This window comes from Abramis brama (assembly GCF_963993115.1).
Source record: "Abramis brama genome assembly, chromosome: 1".
NCBI classification, from domain to species: Eukaryota; Metazoa; Chordata; class Actinopteri; order Cypriniformes; family Leuciscidae; genus Abramis; species Abramis brama.
The window spans coordinates 16,509,922-16,527,369 of NC_139963.1; the positions used below are offsets into that span (position 1 = coordinate 16,509,922).

At 42.6% G+C, this 17,448-nt stretch overlaps 1 protein-coding gene across 2 annotated transcripts in view; it reads left to right on the plus strand.

Moving 5' to 3' along the window:
• rai1 (retinoic acid induced 1) overlaps nt 1-17,448 on the plus strand; it is a 57,432-nt gene that overhangs the window by 32,822 nt on the left and 7,162 nt on the right. Inside the window, exons 1-3 of one of the 2 annotated variants that reach the window (XM_084118342.1) lie at nt 9,255-9,314; nt 10,542-16,286; nt 16,870-16,963. In XM_084118342.1, the coding sequence (XP_083974468.1) occupies nt 9,312-9,314; nt 10,542-16,286; nt 16,870-16,963 (5,842 nt within the window). In that variant the 5' untranslated portion in view covers nt 9,255-9,311. Of the gene's footprint in view, nt 1-9,254; nt 9,315-10,541; nt 16,287-16,869; nt 16,964-17,448 lie in introns of those variants that run through there. The other variant, XM_084118343.1, reaches the window with a different exon arrangement.

Here is a 17,448-nt window from a genome sequence, read left to right on the forward strand (position 1 = left end):
CAAAAATGATCATTCCTGTAACCATTCAAGGCACCAAGATGTGCATCATGAAAGTCACGCATAAATAATAATGTGAAGACAGTTACTGATTGTTGCTTGGGGTAAAAATACCTTCAGATTGATGGTACTTCTCCAAGGAGACTCAGCTGTGATGATCGACTGGTTAAAACACCCAAACAGCAGTGAGTCAGGAGCCAGTAAGCCTACACTGAGCCGCTGAGTTAATATCCTAAAACAACCTGTCATGCACCACACACGCATTTATCACCTAGAATACATGTATGTGCAGAGATAGCCCTAGAACAAACTACTACACACAAGCACACAATCCTCCCCTGAACACAAACAAGCATAAAAACACACTTCATCTCAGCCACAAACCCTCATAGCCGCTATTGGTATTTGGTAGAGTTGACAAAAATTACAGTGGAATCTCCAAAGCAGCTAGACTAAGGCCTGAAACGAACTTCATGCACATTCGATAACACACTTACTATGGAATTGCAGAATGCGTCAGAGCACAATTTCTAAAACGCAAGTAGCCATTGCATTCTCAGCATTGCCACAAGGGGCACTGTTGCAGGTCTTTGTAAAATATCTCAAACAACAAAGCAAGTGATGTGATGTGTCTTTTTTCATGTTATATTAATCTGTTTTTCTTTCAAAGCTCAAATCTGAGAAAACACTTTTTTTGTGATGTAAGGGTGAAAAAAACAAGCAAGGCTCACTCTTTGAATGGGTCTTGAAATGCTTGAGGGAGGTTTTACACACCAGGGTAGGGTTGCACCAGCCGTTTGTAAGTTCTTTCTTAAGATGGAACGTAAAGTCCACACTAGAGGCTGAGTAACTACTAGCCAGTTTGTAACTAACTCTGTACTTTATTCCGTTGCACCATTTGTTCTTAAGGCAGAATGTAGCTAGTAGGCTGTAAGCTCTCCGTAAAGTAATGCGTAGTCACATAATATGACGTTTACCCTCAATTATCCAATAGCAGCCTTCAAATACGTGAGCAGAAGTTGTGTTGAAATGCTGTGAATTTCAGTTTATCCTTCATTCTAACTTCTTTTGCCTCCCGTTACTAACGGTAAAAATAAGTTTCCTTTAAATACGATTCTTAATCATGGATAACATAAGTGTTTTTATATGTAAATAACATTCAGAAACTGTATTTGAAACTAAATGAATAAGGATAAATAAATAAGTACTGATACAAAAAACATAATAAATGACATTTATTGATTATGACTGATTTTATTTGGCATGCACAACACGGACCGATGGGACAGATGCACACATGTTGAGGAGCCGCTAACAAAGTAATCTTTCACACAATGTTCTGCAAGTGTAAATGTCAGCATTATCATATACAGTGTGTCTAAAGAATTCTGTCAAGTAAAATAAGAGATTATTGATGCAGTTCAGTCTGTCTGCTATTTTATTCCAACCGTTACTCCTGATCGGAGGCTTCCATAAATATTTAGTTCATACAAAGAGTTACGCTTCAACTAAGTTTAATGGTGCAAAGCAAAAATATTTAGTAGTGCGTAAGTTTTTTTCAAAAAATTTACGTCAAAACTAAGCTAAGTTGTAACTTACACACAGCTGGTGCAACCGGCCCCTGCTGTCCTAATGTTAAATCAATGACATAATTTATATTTCTTAAAGCTACACTGTGTAGGATTTACTCCCATCTAGCGGTGAAATTGTATGACCATCAACTGAATATTACTTTCTAGCCCCTCCCATTCCACCCCTCCCATTCATCACGGTGCCACTGAGTGTAAAAACGCGAAAGGCGAAGTTGAATTTCCAGGTATGTCCCTCTTTGTCTAATGTATTTTCAAGATGGATGCGCAACATGGCTTCCGCCATTTGAGCGACTTGCTCGTATGTATTCTAAATGGCAGATTATACACTTACGAGAATACTTAATTAGTTGGTTGAAGTGATTACTCATTAATGAGAACGTATAATTTTGAAAGAACAAAGTGTTTTTTGCTAAAAATCAACTTAAAATATTACACAGTGTAGCTTTAATACAGAAATTTGAAGATGTTTATGAGATCTGTTGGAGAAAGAATACTAGCACAAGGACTGCGTTAAAAGGGTATAGAGGGCGACAGAATGAGACAGGCAGATGAGAGACAGAGAACTGGAGTGCTATTGTGTAGTCTTCACCCAGGTGCAGGACACATTGAGTCAGACAGGAGCCACAGCTGACTGCTCCATTTTCCAAGCAGCACGGACACCACTGTCCTCTATCCACTCAAAAAAGGAGAGAGAGAAAGAGACATTTTCCCAGCAGGAGGACATGACCTTCAGTCTATCCCTGCATCCAGGCCCTTTATCTCGCAGTCGAAAAACACAGCCCTCTTTAAACCATGACGATTCGCTCAATTACGTTGCAGGTAATTTGTGTGGTATTGGGAATTAAAGTTTAATTAGGGCGACTGGAGTAATTTGGGCCTGGGTTTAATATAATCATGGTGAACTGGCTGCTTGTGAAGTGCCCTGATGTCAGGCTGAGGTAGATGAGATCCAATGCCGCTTTTCATCAACAAAGAACAAAGAATCCCGTCTCCCCCAGCCCTCTGCTGGCTTGGCTGAGATCCACCGGCACATTTTCACTCACCCATCCCTGTCCACACTCCCCCACCACACACCCCTAGCAGACAGCGGCGCAGAAGGTTTGGGCAGACAGAGACGGCAAGAGAAAAGGAAAACAAGAGAATTAAAAAGAGTGTGAAATAAATATGCCAAAGCCTGCACGTCCCTTTGTCTTAGACCTCATTCGCAAAGCCATGGACTCTCTGAGCATCAGAGAAAGCATTTCTGACAGAGCAATCGAATCTGTGGACACTTTTCAAAGAGCAAATCCTCTCCTCCACCACCCACCCCAGGCTCGGCAGGATAGAACGGCTTGTGCGCTCTGTCAAAGAGCATGTTGTTGCGTGGATGTGTGCATTTGCGTTCGGAAGGAAGTAAACACAGAGGCGTGTGGAGGCGGTCAGCATTAGGGTCTAAAAGGAGCCAAACAATAGATCCCAAACAGGATTCTATAAGACATTGTGAGCCTCGTCCCAGAGTCAATTTGATTCCACTAGATGAGGATGCCAAAAAGAAAAGAGGGGGAGGGAAATCAATGACAAAACTGGCTTGCAATAATGATCTCCATTCCATATTCAACCATCCATCCCTTCCTCCCTTCCTCGGTTTCTATCTCATTCCCACTTTGCCTGCAGTCTATCCCTTCACCCTGCTCTGATTTCATCCATACTGTCAGTGGATTGCTGAATGAGAGGCTTTTAGTGTCAGCCCATCTGGACTTTCAGAGCTAGAAAATTCCCCTGCTCATTCCTCAGGTAACAGGATGGTGGTTGATAAGGCAGAGAGTTGAGATGACATACATGGAGAATGAATAGACCGGGAACATCAAGGGCACCTTCCAAGAATTGCCCGAGGTTCAGTCACAAAAAAAAGGACCCCAGCATGCACACCTCTGCTACCCCCCAAACTTTGTCACGTATACTTCAATTTGTTTTCACCCATTTCTTCTTTTCTCCTTTAATTGTATTATAATGTCCTTTATTTCACAATCCTCGACGTGGCAATCTTGAATTCCAGCCAGTTCTATCACTCATCCTGCATTTACACCAACCTTAGAGCCAGAGCCAAGTGAGAGTCCATGTCAGCTGTCATTGCTGGAGCAGAGCGGCTCTCTTTCTGACGGTTCTCTCTCCGAGGGGTGTGAGCCGAAATGAAGATATGCTACTCAAAATCTTGTGGCCTAGCTTCAGAGAAGTTCTGATTTTTTGGCTCAGACAGAATACCATGACTGATATGTCCTTCCACTAAAACCACCTGTCTGACGGTTATGGCAGGGAGGTAAACAGTGTGCTGATAGAAATTAAAGAGTAGAAAGCTGCCACAAGGAAAATGCGATGGAGAAACACATAATGGGCTGAGGTGTGTGGAGAAACATGGACTCTGTCTCAAAATCTAGTGAGTTGCCAACCTGAACAGCATATTTGGGGACCAAATGTAAATTCTGCATTTTGGGACATCATAGGCATGGTCACTGTGATTTTGCCAAGTAAGGCATGCTCCTGGATCAACAGATTTCGTTTATCCGGGAACAACATTCCTGTCTGAAAATTTTGTCCTAACCTTATCCCAACCCCTAAACCTAACCCTACCCATAACATATCCCTAAAACCAGAGGGAAATGATAGGTGAATAACACTGATGTAGAAGCACCAACAAACGGTAAAATGTGATTGGTTGATTGGAATGTTGTTCCAGGATCAGCAAAGATGTTGATATAGGTACATGTTGTACTTGGTGAAATCATGTTCATCTCATAGTTCCAGAGAAAGCTCTTTACCTAAATGGCATTTTTCACCATAAAATTTGCATATCTGGTCAGCAGAGGTAGTGAGTTGTCAATGCAAACAACGTGTTTGGGCATCATAGCCTCATGCCGAATATTTTGGCATCAAAATGTCCACGTACTGAGCTGAGCTAAGTAGCAGCCTTCGAGACAGCATTTTTGGGAATCATAGAAACACTGAGCCCCAATATGTGTCTAGGTAGGCAGCTTACTTGGTTTTGAACCATGGCCTTTGTCTGTCACCACTGCAGCTCCTGAATGCAACAACACACAGCGTCGTCTCAAGGTCACAGCCAGCGTGTCCTCCGCTTCAGGGTAGAAAGGTTAATCTGTAGTTAAGGTGGAGCCAAAATTGGACTGAGCAGGGGTGTGGTGCAGAGATATGAAACAGAAAGAAAAGATGTGTGAAAGAGATATCGGTGGCGTGAGTGACACTGCGACCGCTTCGCATCATAAATTAGCCGAGCTGAAGAGGCACAGAACAGGAACAAGCGCAAAGTGGCGTGCCTCACAGGGAGAAATAAATGACTGTGCCCTTATTGAGCGCAGCAAGGCATATAGCATTTCAGGCCAGTAATGTCATTGTGCCTTTGTACCAGCATTATTGATGAAGTCTGTTTCAAAGAAAATAATCCCTCGGCACGCCAGCATTTGAGACTTCTCATTCCGTCTGAAAGATCAATGTAAGCGATCTTCGGGACGGAAAATGCACTGGGAGAACGAAACGCAGCGAGCGTGAGTGTGGGTTGGGGTGTCGAGAGCGTGGCCACAGCGGAGCGCTGCAGCAGAGAGAGGCTGAGATCAAAGCTGAGCGCTGCTTCACTGGAGCGCAGCACTGGGAGACTAGAGTCTCACCTGCCGCAAAACCTCCCTCTCTCTACATCTGCTGCATCTCACCCCTCTGCTCTGCTAATGCCCTCTCATGCACACGCAGACCTGCCGAAGAATATCAATCAGCCCCGCAACCCAATTTAAAGCAGCTCTTTCTTTTAAAATGTAGAGTCGCAATTCCCAAGATACTTTGTGCCTGGTTATATGCGCACACACCGGCAGTAGCCGTATCGGTCGTTCTCTGCATCTGAGAATTGAGAGATGTTGTGCGTCATCAGCAGTCGGCATTTGTGTTCCTTTAGTCTGCCACAAAGCAGCTTAAAGCCTATCGTGCTGGTGCAAACATGCACTTCAATCTTATTTAGGTTTTATTCGGGCATTAGGGCTCTCGGAGAGGAGCTTTAGACCTGATTTACCTGCGCACACAAACACACACACACACACACACCACACGTCTTTCGCTTAGTATCACACACCCTAATGCACGGACTAAAAATCGATCACAGGGAGAGGGCTCTCACTATGCCTTACCCAGCACTGTCTCTGAACAGCTCTCATTTCAGACCCCTGAGGTGTGATGCCTTGGGCACGGCTGGCACAGATGAAATGGGCACCAGGCACCTCACTGCAGGGAGGGCAGGTTTGCTTTTGCACTCCTCTTAGCGTCGTCATGCCAACGGTGGCAGGTTTTAGCATTTAAAGGGCACTCTCTGCAGCCTCGTAATAGAAGAAGCAGCAAAGAGTATTCTGGGGGGAAAAAGGTGTTGAGTGCAATTCTAAGCTAATTGGGGGATTTGTGTCTTCTGCGCAAGTCATTCAAAAGCATCGCCTGCTTCTGCAGCCAGACGCATCATCACATTGTGGATATTATGACTCATGATTTTTTAATGATGAGGCTGTCAGTAAAAAGGCATTTGAATTATGTTGGACAATGCCACATATGAGATGATTTTACGTAATCCTAAAAAAGATTTATAAGCAGTCATATCTTTTTTTCACTGTCTACTGACACAAATGGAGTATAGAGTAAACTCTTTAAAAATGTGTAACTACAGTTTAAAACTGATTTGTGAGTTTATGTTATAATAAACATATGAAAGAAAAAAAAACTAAAATGTATAAAAACTACGCCAATGGTTACTAATAATCTTACATTTCACATTAATTAAAGAATTTGTGTAAAAAAAATGTAGATGTTTCATACATACATATTTTTAGTCATTAATTAGTGTGTGTGTGTGTGTATATATATATATGGTGCAATATATATATAGGCCATAAATCACCATTTTAAGGGGATTCTGACTTTCGATGCCTTTAAAATTTGCTATTTTTATCCTGTGTTAATGTAATGATGCTGTCATATTTTTCAAACAAACAAAAAAGTAATGGAACACCAAAGTGTACCATATGGTTTACATGGAAATGCTTACAGCAAAGGAATTTTATCGAAAATTATACATTATACATGGGACATTTTAACTAAATTGGAAAATACATTTGTAATTAATGTAATAATATGCTTAATGTAATAGATATGCTTATTTACTCCGTATTTTGGAGGTAAATTGGTGAGTAAACCAACAACTTTTGAAATACTGTGAAGAAAAACTGAATGTTCTGGACATTCCAGGTGTCCATTGCGGATAATGCCTTTAACCCTTTATTTTCCGGAGACTGCTGTTTCTCGGTATGGTTCTGTTCTTTCAAAGGTCAGTAAAAAGCCGCAGTGATGTCAATCAAAATGACATCTCAGAGAGATAGACTTCACGCCTGGCCAAGACAGACAGTCCAGTTGAAAGCCTCCGATCTGATTAGCATCTTTCAGGCCAGTGTGAACCATTCAAAGCAATATGAGCCATCTCTGGAAAACCGACACTCTTGTATAAGAATTGTTTCACCCTAAATTATCCCTAGAACATAATATTTGCATGTGATGCAGTTTGGATTCAGGTTGTGAATCATGTTTTAACTAAACAAACGCATCTAACTTGCATATCTGTGAGCGGGTCTAGCAGGAAACAGATTAAATTTGGTCCTCAAGATCAGTTCATGTCCTTAACGGACTGCGCTGAAATTGAATCGACCCCCTACCCTGACCTTCACTCCAACCTCCTTTCCTTCTTCCTTGGCATCTTCTTTCCTGACTTAATGTTTGCTTTGGTTGAAAGCTCCTTATGTGCAAATTGTCTGTCTTGTGCATTGTGCCCTTCAATCTTATAACTAAGCTGTTTTATGAAGGATTCAGAAAATGCCAGAGAGCTTGTTTATTGGTTTATTATTTCTCAAATCCAATAGTGTGAGAGTATTTCTTCACCTTTTTCTAAAACAAGGAATTTGTATTAAAGGAGACATATCATGCTTTTAAATAGTTCCTTTTTACATATAAATCATACATTTGTAGTCTATATAAAGCGGAACTGCAATGCTTGGGTCTGAATTCCTCATTATTATAGCTCCACAGGCCCCTTTTCTACCCCTTTTCTGATGTGCGTCTGAGAGCAACTCGTTTTGGTGCGGTCTCTTTAAATACAATTGAGACACTTCATACCCCGCCCACACTCGGTTCAACTCCACCCCGTTCGGCCATTTTTGTAGTTTGATAGCAGAGATACGATTATCTAGCGGCACAGAAACTTTTTATTCACACGTTATTAACAAAATGTCAACAACGGAAGACTTGTCCAGCCAGTCTTACATGTTCGAGCCAGAGTCGGAGCAGGAGCGAGATGAAAATGAAGACGACGAACCTGTAGAACAACGTCTTCATATGGATGTATCGCAATGGTGTGTACTGTATTTACACATGAAACTTTGGTCTTCCGACCTTTTACCACCGTGTCGATTTATTTTGATTAATATGTGTGAGGGAGAGAGAGAGAGCAAGACAGCGTCTAGTTTGGAGACGGTGATGTCTTGTTTAAACTTTCGCCTGGCTCTGAAGAGAGAGAGTGAGCGTGCGCGCGACCGGGTCTCTCTCTCTGCTCGTTCTTTCAGTTAAACATGCGTCCTGTAACAAGCGCGGCAGTTCATCTACATTAAACGGTGTAATGAAGCGTGTGGGTTACTACATCCAACAACCGAACATTTTAACTTACCCTCTCGTAACTTCTGCATCCTTTAGCTTGGACTACAAAATTGCAGCGAGAAATAAAAATGGCGGATTGCTCGAAGTGTTGGGCCGGAAGTCAATGTCCTTATTTGGCAGTTCCGCTGCAAATACTGTGACGTAATAGTTCAAAAAACGTCATAGATAACAGAAAAATCGGAACAGGTTGAAAAATATGACCAAAACAGAATATAAAGATATCAACGAAGCACCTGAAGAGAATAATTTCATATTTTCTGTACTTCTAAACACTCCAAATATACAACAAAATGCATTTAAGGGCTAAAAAAGTGCATTTGGCATGATATGTCCCCTTTAATATAGCTCTTGACTATGCTCCAAACTATACTGCCTCACAGCCTTCATAGAGCCTTCAACATAAGTGACTGTAGTTCACATGTAGTTTGGACAAAGTTGCCTTTGATTTAAGGCTAAAATGAGCCATTCAATATATCTCACCCAGACATTTGTGTATTTTAGATATTTCCACATTCCCTATACAATCCATAGTAAATGCATAATTGAGTCAGATGACTGTCCAACGCTCGATCTGAAAGTGAGAGTTAAACAGGCCTCTAGAGAAAGAAAGTTTATTGACTGCATTTGAGGTAAACACACATGCAGATAGAACAGAGAACACTCTATTTATACATGCAGTCACTACTGTTAATGAATGATTTTGTAGTGAATTTTGTAGTAAAAGTCTCTTGGGGAATTCTGCCTTAAAGTACGTAGAAGCTCATTGAGCTCACAGCTGGCTTAAACATACCCCTCCACAGTCTCTTTTTCTGCTTCAACAAGCTTCAAAAATACAACATGGAGGAGAATGACGACAAACAACACCTACAAATCAAGTAACAGGAATATCATTTTTACCTATGCATCTTTTTAAAGTTGTCATCAATTCGCACCTACTTTGTAGCACTATTGCCGTAGATTTTGACTCATTCTGGATATGGGCCAGTCCATGCTGGTACACTCATGGTAAGTTCTACAGTAACAGTGTCTTTGTCATTATTTGGTACCCCATGAGACAAATTCTGCCCTCTCAGCAGACCTAGAAAACTTACTGTACCTTTTAGACCACGCTCTCAACAGATCTCTGGCTGTGTCAGCAACATAGCCCCACACAAGTCTTTAATCAGCTGCACACAGTGGATCTGTCATGCAATATGTTCAAGCAGAATGATCTGAATGCCAATGATTCTACAAAAAAGTCTTTGTATTGCAACAAATTTAATGTGGGATAACTTAATATGTGAAAGGGGAAGCAAGATCCATCATGTCACTTGCTCACTCTGGCCAGCCTGTACAATTCAACACATACTGTTTGCATTTTTAAAGGCTTAAAACATAGATCCCAAGTGGTCTTATTTGGGTCACTGTGTAAACAAGCAGAGCAGCAAACAAGCAAAACTGAAGCAGTAGTGGATGGTGGGGCCTCTTTGGAGGGTGCTAAGAGGGGGGCACGTTGCTCTTGGGCCTGATGACTTCAGACAGTGCGCTAGTGAGATGAATAATGTGTGTGTCTTATGGGACTAGGCGGCCATCCCTCGACAGGCCTACAGCACTGGAGTGGAGAAATAGAACAGCCTCCATCTATGCCTACAAAACACACACTTGCTACTTTGAAGTCATTGCTGAGAAGAGAATATTACCTGAATATCACATTGCCAACTGTATCAAATTACTGAGCAAGATATACGGAAATAGCACAAATTCTGAGTAACACCAATAATAGAATCCTCTTATTGCACATGCACAATATTGAATATCATTTATTTTAATAAAACACTTAATGAGCCAATGATAAAATGCTTTGTTTGTTTGTATGCATGGTCCTTGTGAATACATGTTTTAAAACCATCACGTGTATTTGAGAAAATTTATAATAATAATAATGTAGCTGCACATATTATCACAGAAGATGAAACCACCAAAATGTGGAATAGATAGGCTCAGATTCCCAGATTCAAAATAATACAATAATGATTGATTGCAGCTGCAGTAAGGGAGAGTAAAATTTTATAGTGCTCATTGAGAGATATATGATTTGATTTTATGAATGATGTGTACATTATAATGTGATTTGTTTTAGGACAAATGCAGCAATAAATTCAAATTAATTGAATGAGAGAATGATCACTGATAAGAACACAAAGCCACTAAGCACAGCCTCTGTCTTTCTATCTTTTCTCTCTCTTTCCAAAGAGCCCCCTAGCCGGAGTCATGCAGTCCTTCAGAGAGCGGAGTGGTTTCCATGGCAACCAGCACTGCTACCAGCAGGAACCCCAAGAATTATCGCGCCTTGAGAGTTATAGACATCATCACAGCCAGTCCAGACAGGGCTATGAGCAACACTCTCTAGCTGCTGCAGGGTTGTCAACAGCGGGAGCAGGTTCTAAGGACTGTTATGGACAGCAGACCTATCCCGTCTACACCAGCAGCAGTGCTACTCAGACTAAAAAACCATTTAGAGGAGCCAAAACTCCAAACCAGCACATGCAGGCTGGCTACAGCAATCACATGGGCCCTGGATACACAGCACAGTATATTAGTGAAGGTCACTTGCAGCAAAAATGGGATGAGTCAGCTCAGATGACCCAATTTGAACAGGACATGGTGGGACGGCTGGAGTCTGGGGTCAGTGGGTCATCCCAGTACCTAGAGCAGAACATGCTAGCTATCTCTCAAAGTCAGTGCCATCTCCCCTCCCAGTCCTCTGCCACAACCTATACAAGTTCCCATCAACAGGGCCTCCCACCCAATCCAGCACCATCTCCTTTAATGTATCCACAGGGCCACCTCCATTTCCCTCAGCATTCGCAGCCCCCTTCTTCATCTTCATCATCTTACATGGAGAAATGTAATACAATGCCACATGGCTACAAAGGCTATGGTATACCAACTAATGCACAGTACGGAAGACAACTCAGCAATCACAGCAGTCTAAAGCAGAGTGGATACAGGCCTCAGAATAATTATGGTTATCAACAAACTCCCTCAAGATCTGGATTTGAACAAGGCTCCCTGCAGGGAATGTCTGGGACACAGGAGAACCTTCAGAAATTCCAGCACTACAATCAGCCTCAGCAAAACTACTGCATTACAGACATTTCTGTAAGGTCACCAGAACAATACTACCAGACCTGCAGTCCAAGTTCCAGTCATTCACCTGCAAGGTCTGTGGGAAGATCTCCCTCATATAACTCTACACCATCCCCCTTAATGCCAAATCCTGACTCATTCCAATATGGCCAACCTCCCATTAATCCTGGAGCTTCCTCGTCCACAAGTTTGCAAGACCAAAATATGTTGATGCCTCCTAATACCCATTCATCACCCAGTGTGAACCACCAGTCCCAGAGCTACTCTGGCTCCATGAAAGAACGATTCTCGGAAAAGCTCCTGTCCAACCCCAGTTTGTGGAGCCTCAATGCCCTGACATCTCAGGTTGAAAACATCTCTAACAATGTTCAGCAGCTGCTGCTGTCAGAGGCCCTTATGGCTAACAAAAAGACCAGCAAGCGAAACCATCCAAAAAAGGGAGAAGACTATAGAGGTCAGTTAAAGGGTATGGAAGAGTCATCTTGTCCTGATAACCAACATGGTCCTCCTCCATCTGATGCATATAGCATTCCCAGGTCCATGACAGCAGAACTACAGGAGGGAGGATACTCTAGCAGCACTGAGGAGCAGATGGACAGGAGCTATTACTATTTTGGTCAGGACAAAGGTCAAGCACACACCCAGACACACCCGCGTCTCAGCCTTGACACAGTGTCCACTTGTTCCTTAAACTCAGCTGATGATGTATCCGTTAGGTCAGGTGACTCAGTTCGAAGTCTCCAGAGTGTAGCCTCTGAAGATAATCTCAACTGTGACCCCAGAGTACAGAGAGTATTGACTGGAGAGGAGCCCAACAGCTCTCTCTGTTGCATTAGAGATGAGAGGTCTCCCATCAGTGTAACAGCTCCAAGTCCTATGAAACAAGAGAGTAATTCACCACCAGACATAAAGCGTTCAGAGAGTACTCTAAAGGAGAACTTTGAGGAGACAGCATGGACTGAGAGGATGGTTGATGAAGAGGAAATTGGACAAAGAAAGATGTCTGCAGACCACGAGTGCAAAGGGGAGGTCACTGAAAAGCAAGAGAAGTGGTTGGAGGATGAGAAAAGTCCTTCTATATTTCATAAAATAAATAAAGCAGTATTAGAGGAAGGTTACTCATATGAAACAGAAACAAATATTTACCAAGGTCTGCAAAACAAATACAGTTTAGATAAAGGAAACTCAGAAGAGATGGACTGTTTTTCTGAACTCAATCACAAATGTAATGAAGACACAGAAATAAAATCAGAACATTTCAAATCAGAGCCACATACCACTGTTGAAATGCTTGTGAAAACATCACCCAGCAATTCAGGCACTAATCTGTATTTGCCAGATAAAGAAGAAAATTCAAAGAGTGAGGATTCAGTAGATAGCCTCACATGCACTGAGGGACCAGTGGACACCCTTGAGGAGCAGCCGCCTGTCCTCTCCCATAATTCCACTGAGGTGAGAGATGAAAAGGAGAATCTGACAACCTCAGAGGAGGTCATTAATAATAGAGCAAGTACATCTGAGGAGATGGGAAACATGCCACAAGTCAACACAGAATCTGCAGAAAGCTTTAACCAGGATGTACCACACAGAGGCAGTGAAAGGAGGTCAACCATATGTGACATTGCACCTCAGCCTCACACTGCCAAGAGTGGCTTCTCAGCTCTCAATGAGAAAACAACACCTTTGGCTCAGGCAAGGGATCATCACATTGATCGTAGTGATGCAAAGGTACTGGAGCCTGACTCTCCTCAGTTGCCAGGCAAGTCAATACTGCACTCTGCACCATCTTGGGCGGACACCCCACCCTCTCCCAAGAAAGGGGATGAGGATATGGAACCGGGGATAAGCTGTCCCAGTGCAGTGACTCCCTCAGCCAAACCAGAGCCTTTGGCCCCATCTGCACATACAAGAATGTTCGGTAAGAAACATGCACGGGGCAGGAGGAGACCAATGCATTCAAGTGTAGGAATCAGAAGGCAGCTAAGTGTAGAAGGAGACAGTGCTCCACCTTCTGCCCAAAATCCCAGTATGCCCTCCAGCAAAAGCGCTCTTATTCCTGATCAGATGGAAACTGCCCACCAGAATATTAGTAGTCAAACACAGAAACTTGTGACAGAGAGTTTACCATCGCGGATGTGCACTCGGTCCTACGGTTCACAAAGTAGCCCAAAGGTCTGTCCTCAAGAGAGAAGGAAACCAGGTCCAAAGCCTGGTCCAAAACCAGGTTCAAAACTAGGTGTAAAGCCAGGTCCAAAACCAGGTCCAAAGGCTGGTCCAAAATCAATTATAAAACCTGGTCCAAAGCCTAGTCCAATATCAATTTCAAAACCTGGTCCAAAACCAGGTCCTAAACCTGAAAATATGCCTAGTGTAAAACCTGGTCCCAAACTAAGTTTAAAATGCACAGGGTCCACAGAAAATGCAAAGCCTGGTCCAAAACCTGGAGTAAAGCCAGGTCCTAAACCTGGTCCAAAATCTGGTTCTAAACAAGGCTCAAAGCCTGGGGCTTCACCAGGAGAAATGCTTGTTCCAAAACCAAGTCAAACCACCACAGAGTCAAAGCCAATTGAGGGGTCAGTAACTAAAGGTCCAGGTAGACCAAGAGGCATCACCTCCAAGATAAAATCAATAAAACGAGATGAAAATATTCAGATTACAAAAGACCTTACCAAGGAAACACATGAACTTATTTTGCAAGATGTGAGCACAGCATTAACTATGGACACACTTGTTGGTGTGGTGGACACCACTAAGGATGAAACTGCGGGTTCCACTTTGGAGTCCACTCTAGAAAGCAGTTGTGTAAAGTCTTTAGCAAGAGATCAAAAGTCCATGGTGCTGAGATCACGAAAACAAACAAAAGAAAAGTTGACTGAAGATAAGGAGCAAGAGAGTGATAAATTAAATGAGACACCTTCAGCAATGCTCTTACACTCACAAATACAGAATGTTACTGTGGATCAGTCATGTAAGACCGAATCTTCAAATCTTGAATTACCTAAGCAGAAGGATGTCTCTACAGGTTCACTTCAACAACCAAATGAAGAGATTGTTTCCATCAAAAGAAAATACAGTTTACCATCATCAGACACCAAAAAGAGGAAGAAAGGTGTGCAAGAGAGTCAAGTCAAGACACAGCAGCCCGCATTAGATACAGTCACAGGAGTCTGTATTGCAAAGGGAAAGCGAAAGAGAGGACAACATTTGCAAGCAGAATCTGTAAGCACCACTGTAACCGCTGATAACCCTCCCACCGATGACATAAGTGACATGCCTTCTGTACCTCCTCAGTGTCCCACTAAAACCAAATATTTGCCTCCTCGGAAAGGCAGGGGACTTAAATATGAGGCAATGGTTCAGAAAATCACATCCCCAGGGTCCAAAAAGCAACCTTTAAATATTCAACCAGACATTGTACCAGATGAATCAATATCAAAATCAGTGCCACAGGTACCAGAGCCGAAGGAGACAATGAACGCCCCTGAGGTGACTCACATGGAGGGCGAAAGCACAATAAGTACACAAGAGACCCAAAACACAGGAATTCAAACTCCACGGAAAAAGAGGAGAACGTGGGCCACCGTAGAGAGCAGCGATGCACCAGATGTAGCCCTGGAGGCCGGGAGCCTAGTTATCAACACACCAAGACTAGCCAAACAGAGAGCCATTAAAAACAACCACGAGATGCATCTGAAGCAACGAAAGAGGAGAAGAAAAGGCACTGAACCACAAGAAAGCATCCCCACTGTTGAGAAACAGGAGCCTAACCAGACTGATATATTACCCCCACCTCCACCCTCCTTCTCTTTACCAGAAACAGGTGAACAGACACAGTATGAGGAGCCACCAACAGAATTTTGCTTACCACAAATAAAACCCAAACGAGGCAGGCGGCCATCACTCAAAAAGAAACAGGAGGAACTCTCAAGTCAAACAGAAGATGACAAAGTAAAGGGAAAAAAAAAGGCTGGCCCGAAAAAAAAGGTTCTGAATGTCCTCAAAGTTGTAGTGAGGAGACCTAAGATCAAGACAAAATGCAGCAATGATCTCCCCCCAACAGTGAAGGGGACATTATCAGACTTGCATCCAGCACTAGGAGATGGCAAATGTTCTTTCAGACCATATGTACACATTGACAGCCCTTTGGAGCTAGCATCTCTTTGTACCATCATCAACAGGCCTGAGGAAGAACAGATGCTCAGCCAGGCAAGAAAAAAGTGTGCAGCTAAACTGAAAAATCTAGTCACTGTTACCAAGGCAGTATCAAACTCCTCAGTAATGCTCCAGGGGCCCTTAGTTAACAAAAGTCTAATTGAAAGGTGTCTAACGTGCTGCCTATGTGGAAAGCCAGCAAATTACAGAGAGCTTGGGGACTTGTGCGGCCCCTATTATCCTGAGGACTGCATACCACGAAAAATGCTGTCTTCAACACACAGGAATGATTTTAGGCAAAATAGCAACTGTGCAAATGAAACAGAGGTCAGATGCATCGCAGAGCAGATCAACTCACAGAGTGCATGTGCGAAGGACGCCTATCAAGATAGTGCAAATGAAGGACACAGCTGGCATCCCAGGAGGGGGAAAAGGGCAATTAGGGAACCGTTAAGAACCCGCCCCACCTTGCGGATGAGATTCAAAAAACTGCTGCAGTTGCAGAGCAGACTTAGTGGAGCTTCTCCCCCTGCTGGTGAGGAGGGCAGTGGAATGGCTCTGCAGCGATTGCAGATGGAGGCTGAGGCGAAAGAGCACTGGGCTCATGAAGCTTGTGCTGTCTGGACCACAGGCATAATCCTGGTAGCAGGCAAACTCTTTGGGCTGAAGGAGGCTGTTCAGAAATCTGCAAATGCAGTAAGTGTTTCATTTATATTAAACACCCTACATTAATAACTCCCTGTACTGTTAAAAAGAGACAAGCACAAGAGCACATCTCAGAACATGTCTGGAATAGCATACTCAGAAATAACTATATACACCACATTGTATCCCACCACAATTCAACTGGAAACAAAGTCAACTGTGATATCATCTTGACTTCTTTCTAGACACCAACAAAATACTTTTTTTATTCGCTTTTTTTTTTTTTTTTTACACATAATTATGTAAAAAAAAATCAAAACAAATGTATTTCTGAGATGTAGCTCACTACTGTATGAAACAGTATACTATTTTCATAAATTAGTACACATTAAACAGTAAGCAATATATTAAGGTTCCATTCCAAACAGTGTAATATAACATTGCAATGATTAATACGCAAAAAGAACCAAATAATAATAATGATAATGATACTAATAATATACTTTGAGTCTAGTGGGCATAGCATTATATTAGTTACACTATATTATCTGCAACTTGTGGTGGCTCAGGGGGCTGTGAAGGAAAGAGTCGATAATTTAGAGAGAAGCTCCTCAGGCCTTCTGTCTCATCATAGAAATGCTCCAGGTGCCAAGGGGAAGGAGCTTCCATCTGCTGCAGCTGGAAGAGCTGTACACAGAGGTACCATTATGTCTGCGCCAAAGAGATGGGTAAGAGTTCTGACATATTGAAATGTGCTGTTTGTTTGTCTACAATATTTACTGTCCATCCAAAGACTCCACCCTCCACTCCACATGAAGCTCTGTAGAAACAAAACAGGGTATGCAAGCAGGTCGCTCCGTGTACCTTCTGGTCATTTGATTTTCTACTTAATAATGATAAAATTTAAGCTAGATTGTCATGGGTAAAAAATGAGATTATACTTTAATATTATATTTTGCATGTGTGGGCGGCCCTGAAATGCCCCCTTTCAACTCATTCTCTCTTTTGTATACTGCCTTTCCTATCACGCAGAATAAGAGTTCATCTGATATACTGCTCTGCAAATTAGTTACAACAACGTTTCTTCATACTGTTTGGCATATATTTGTTGCCAATAGCCTACATCTTGTTTAGAGCACAACAACACACTTCTCGGGTAGGCGGAGGCGCCGGCATGATCTCTTGCATTGTTTCCTGGTAACAGCAGGGGAAA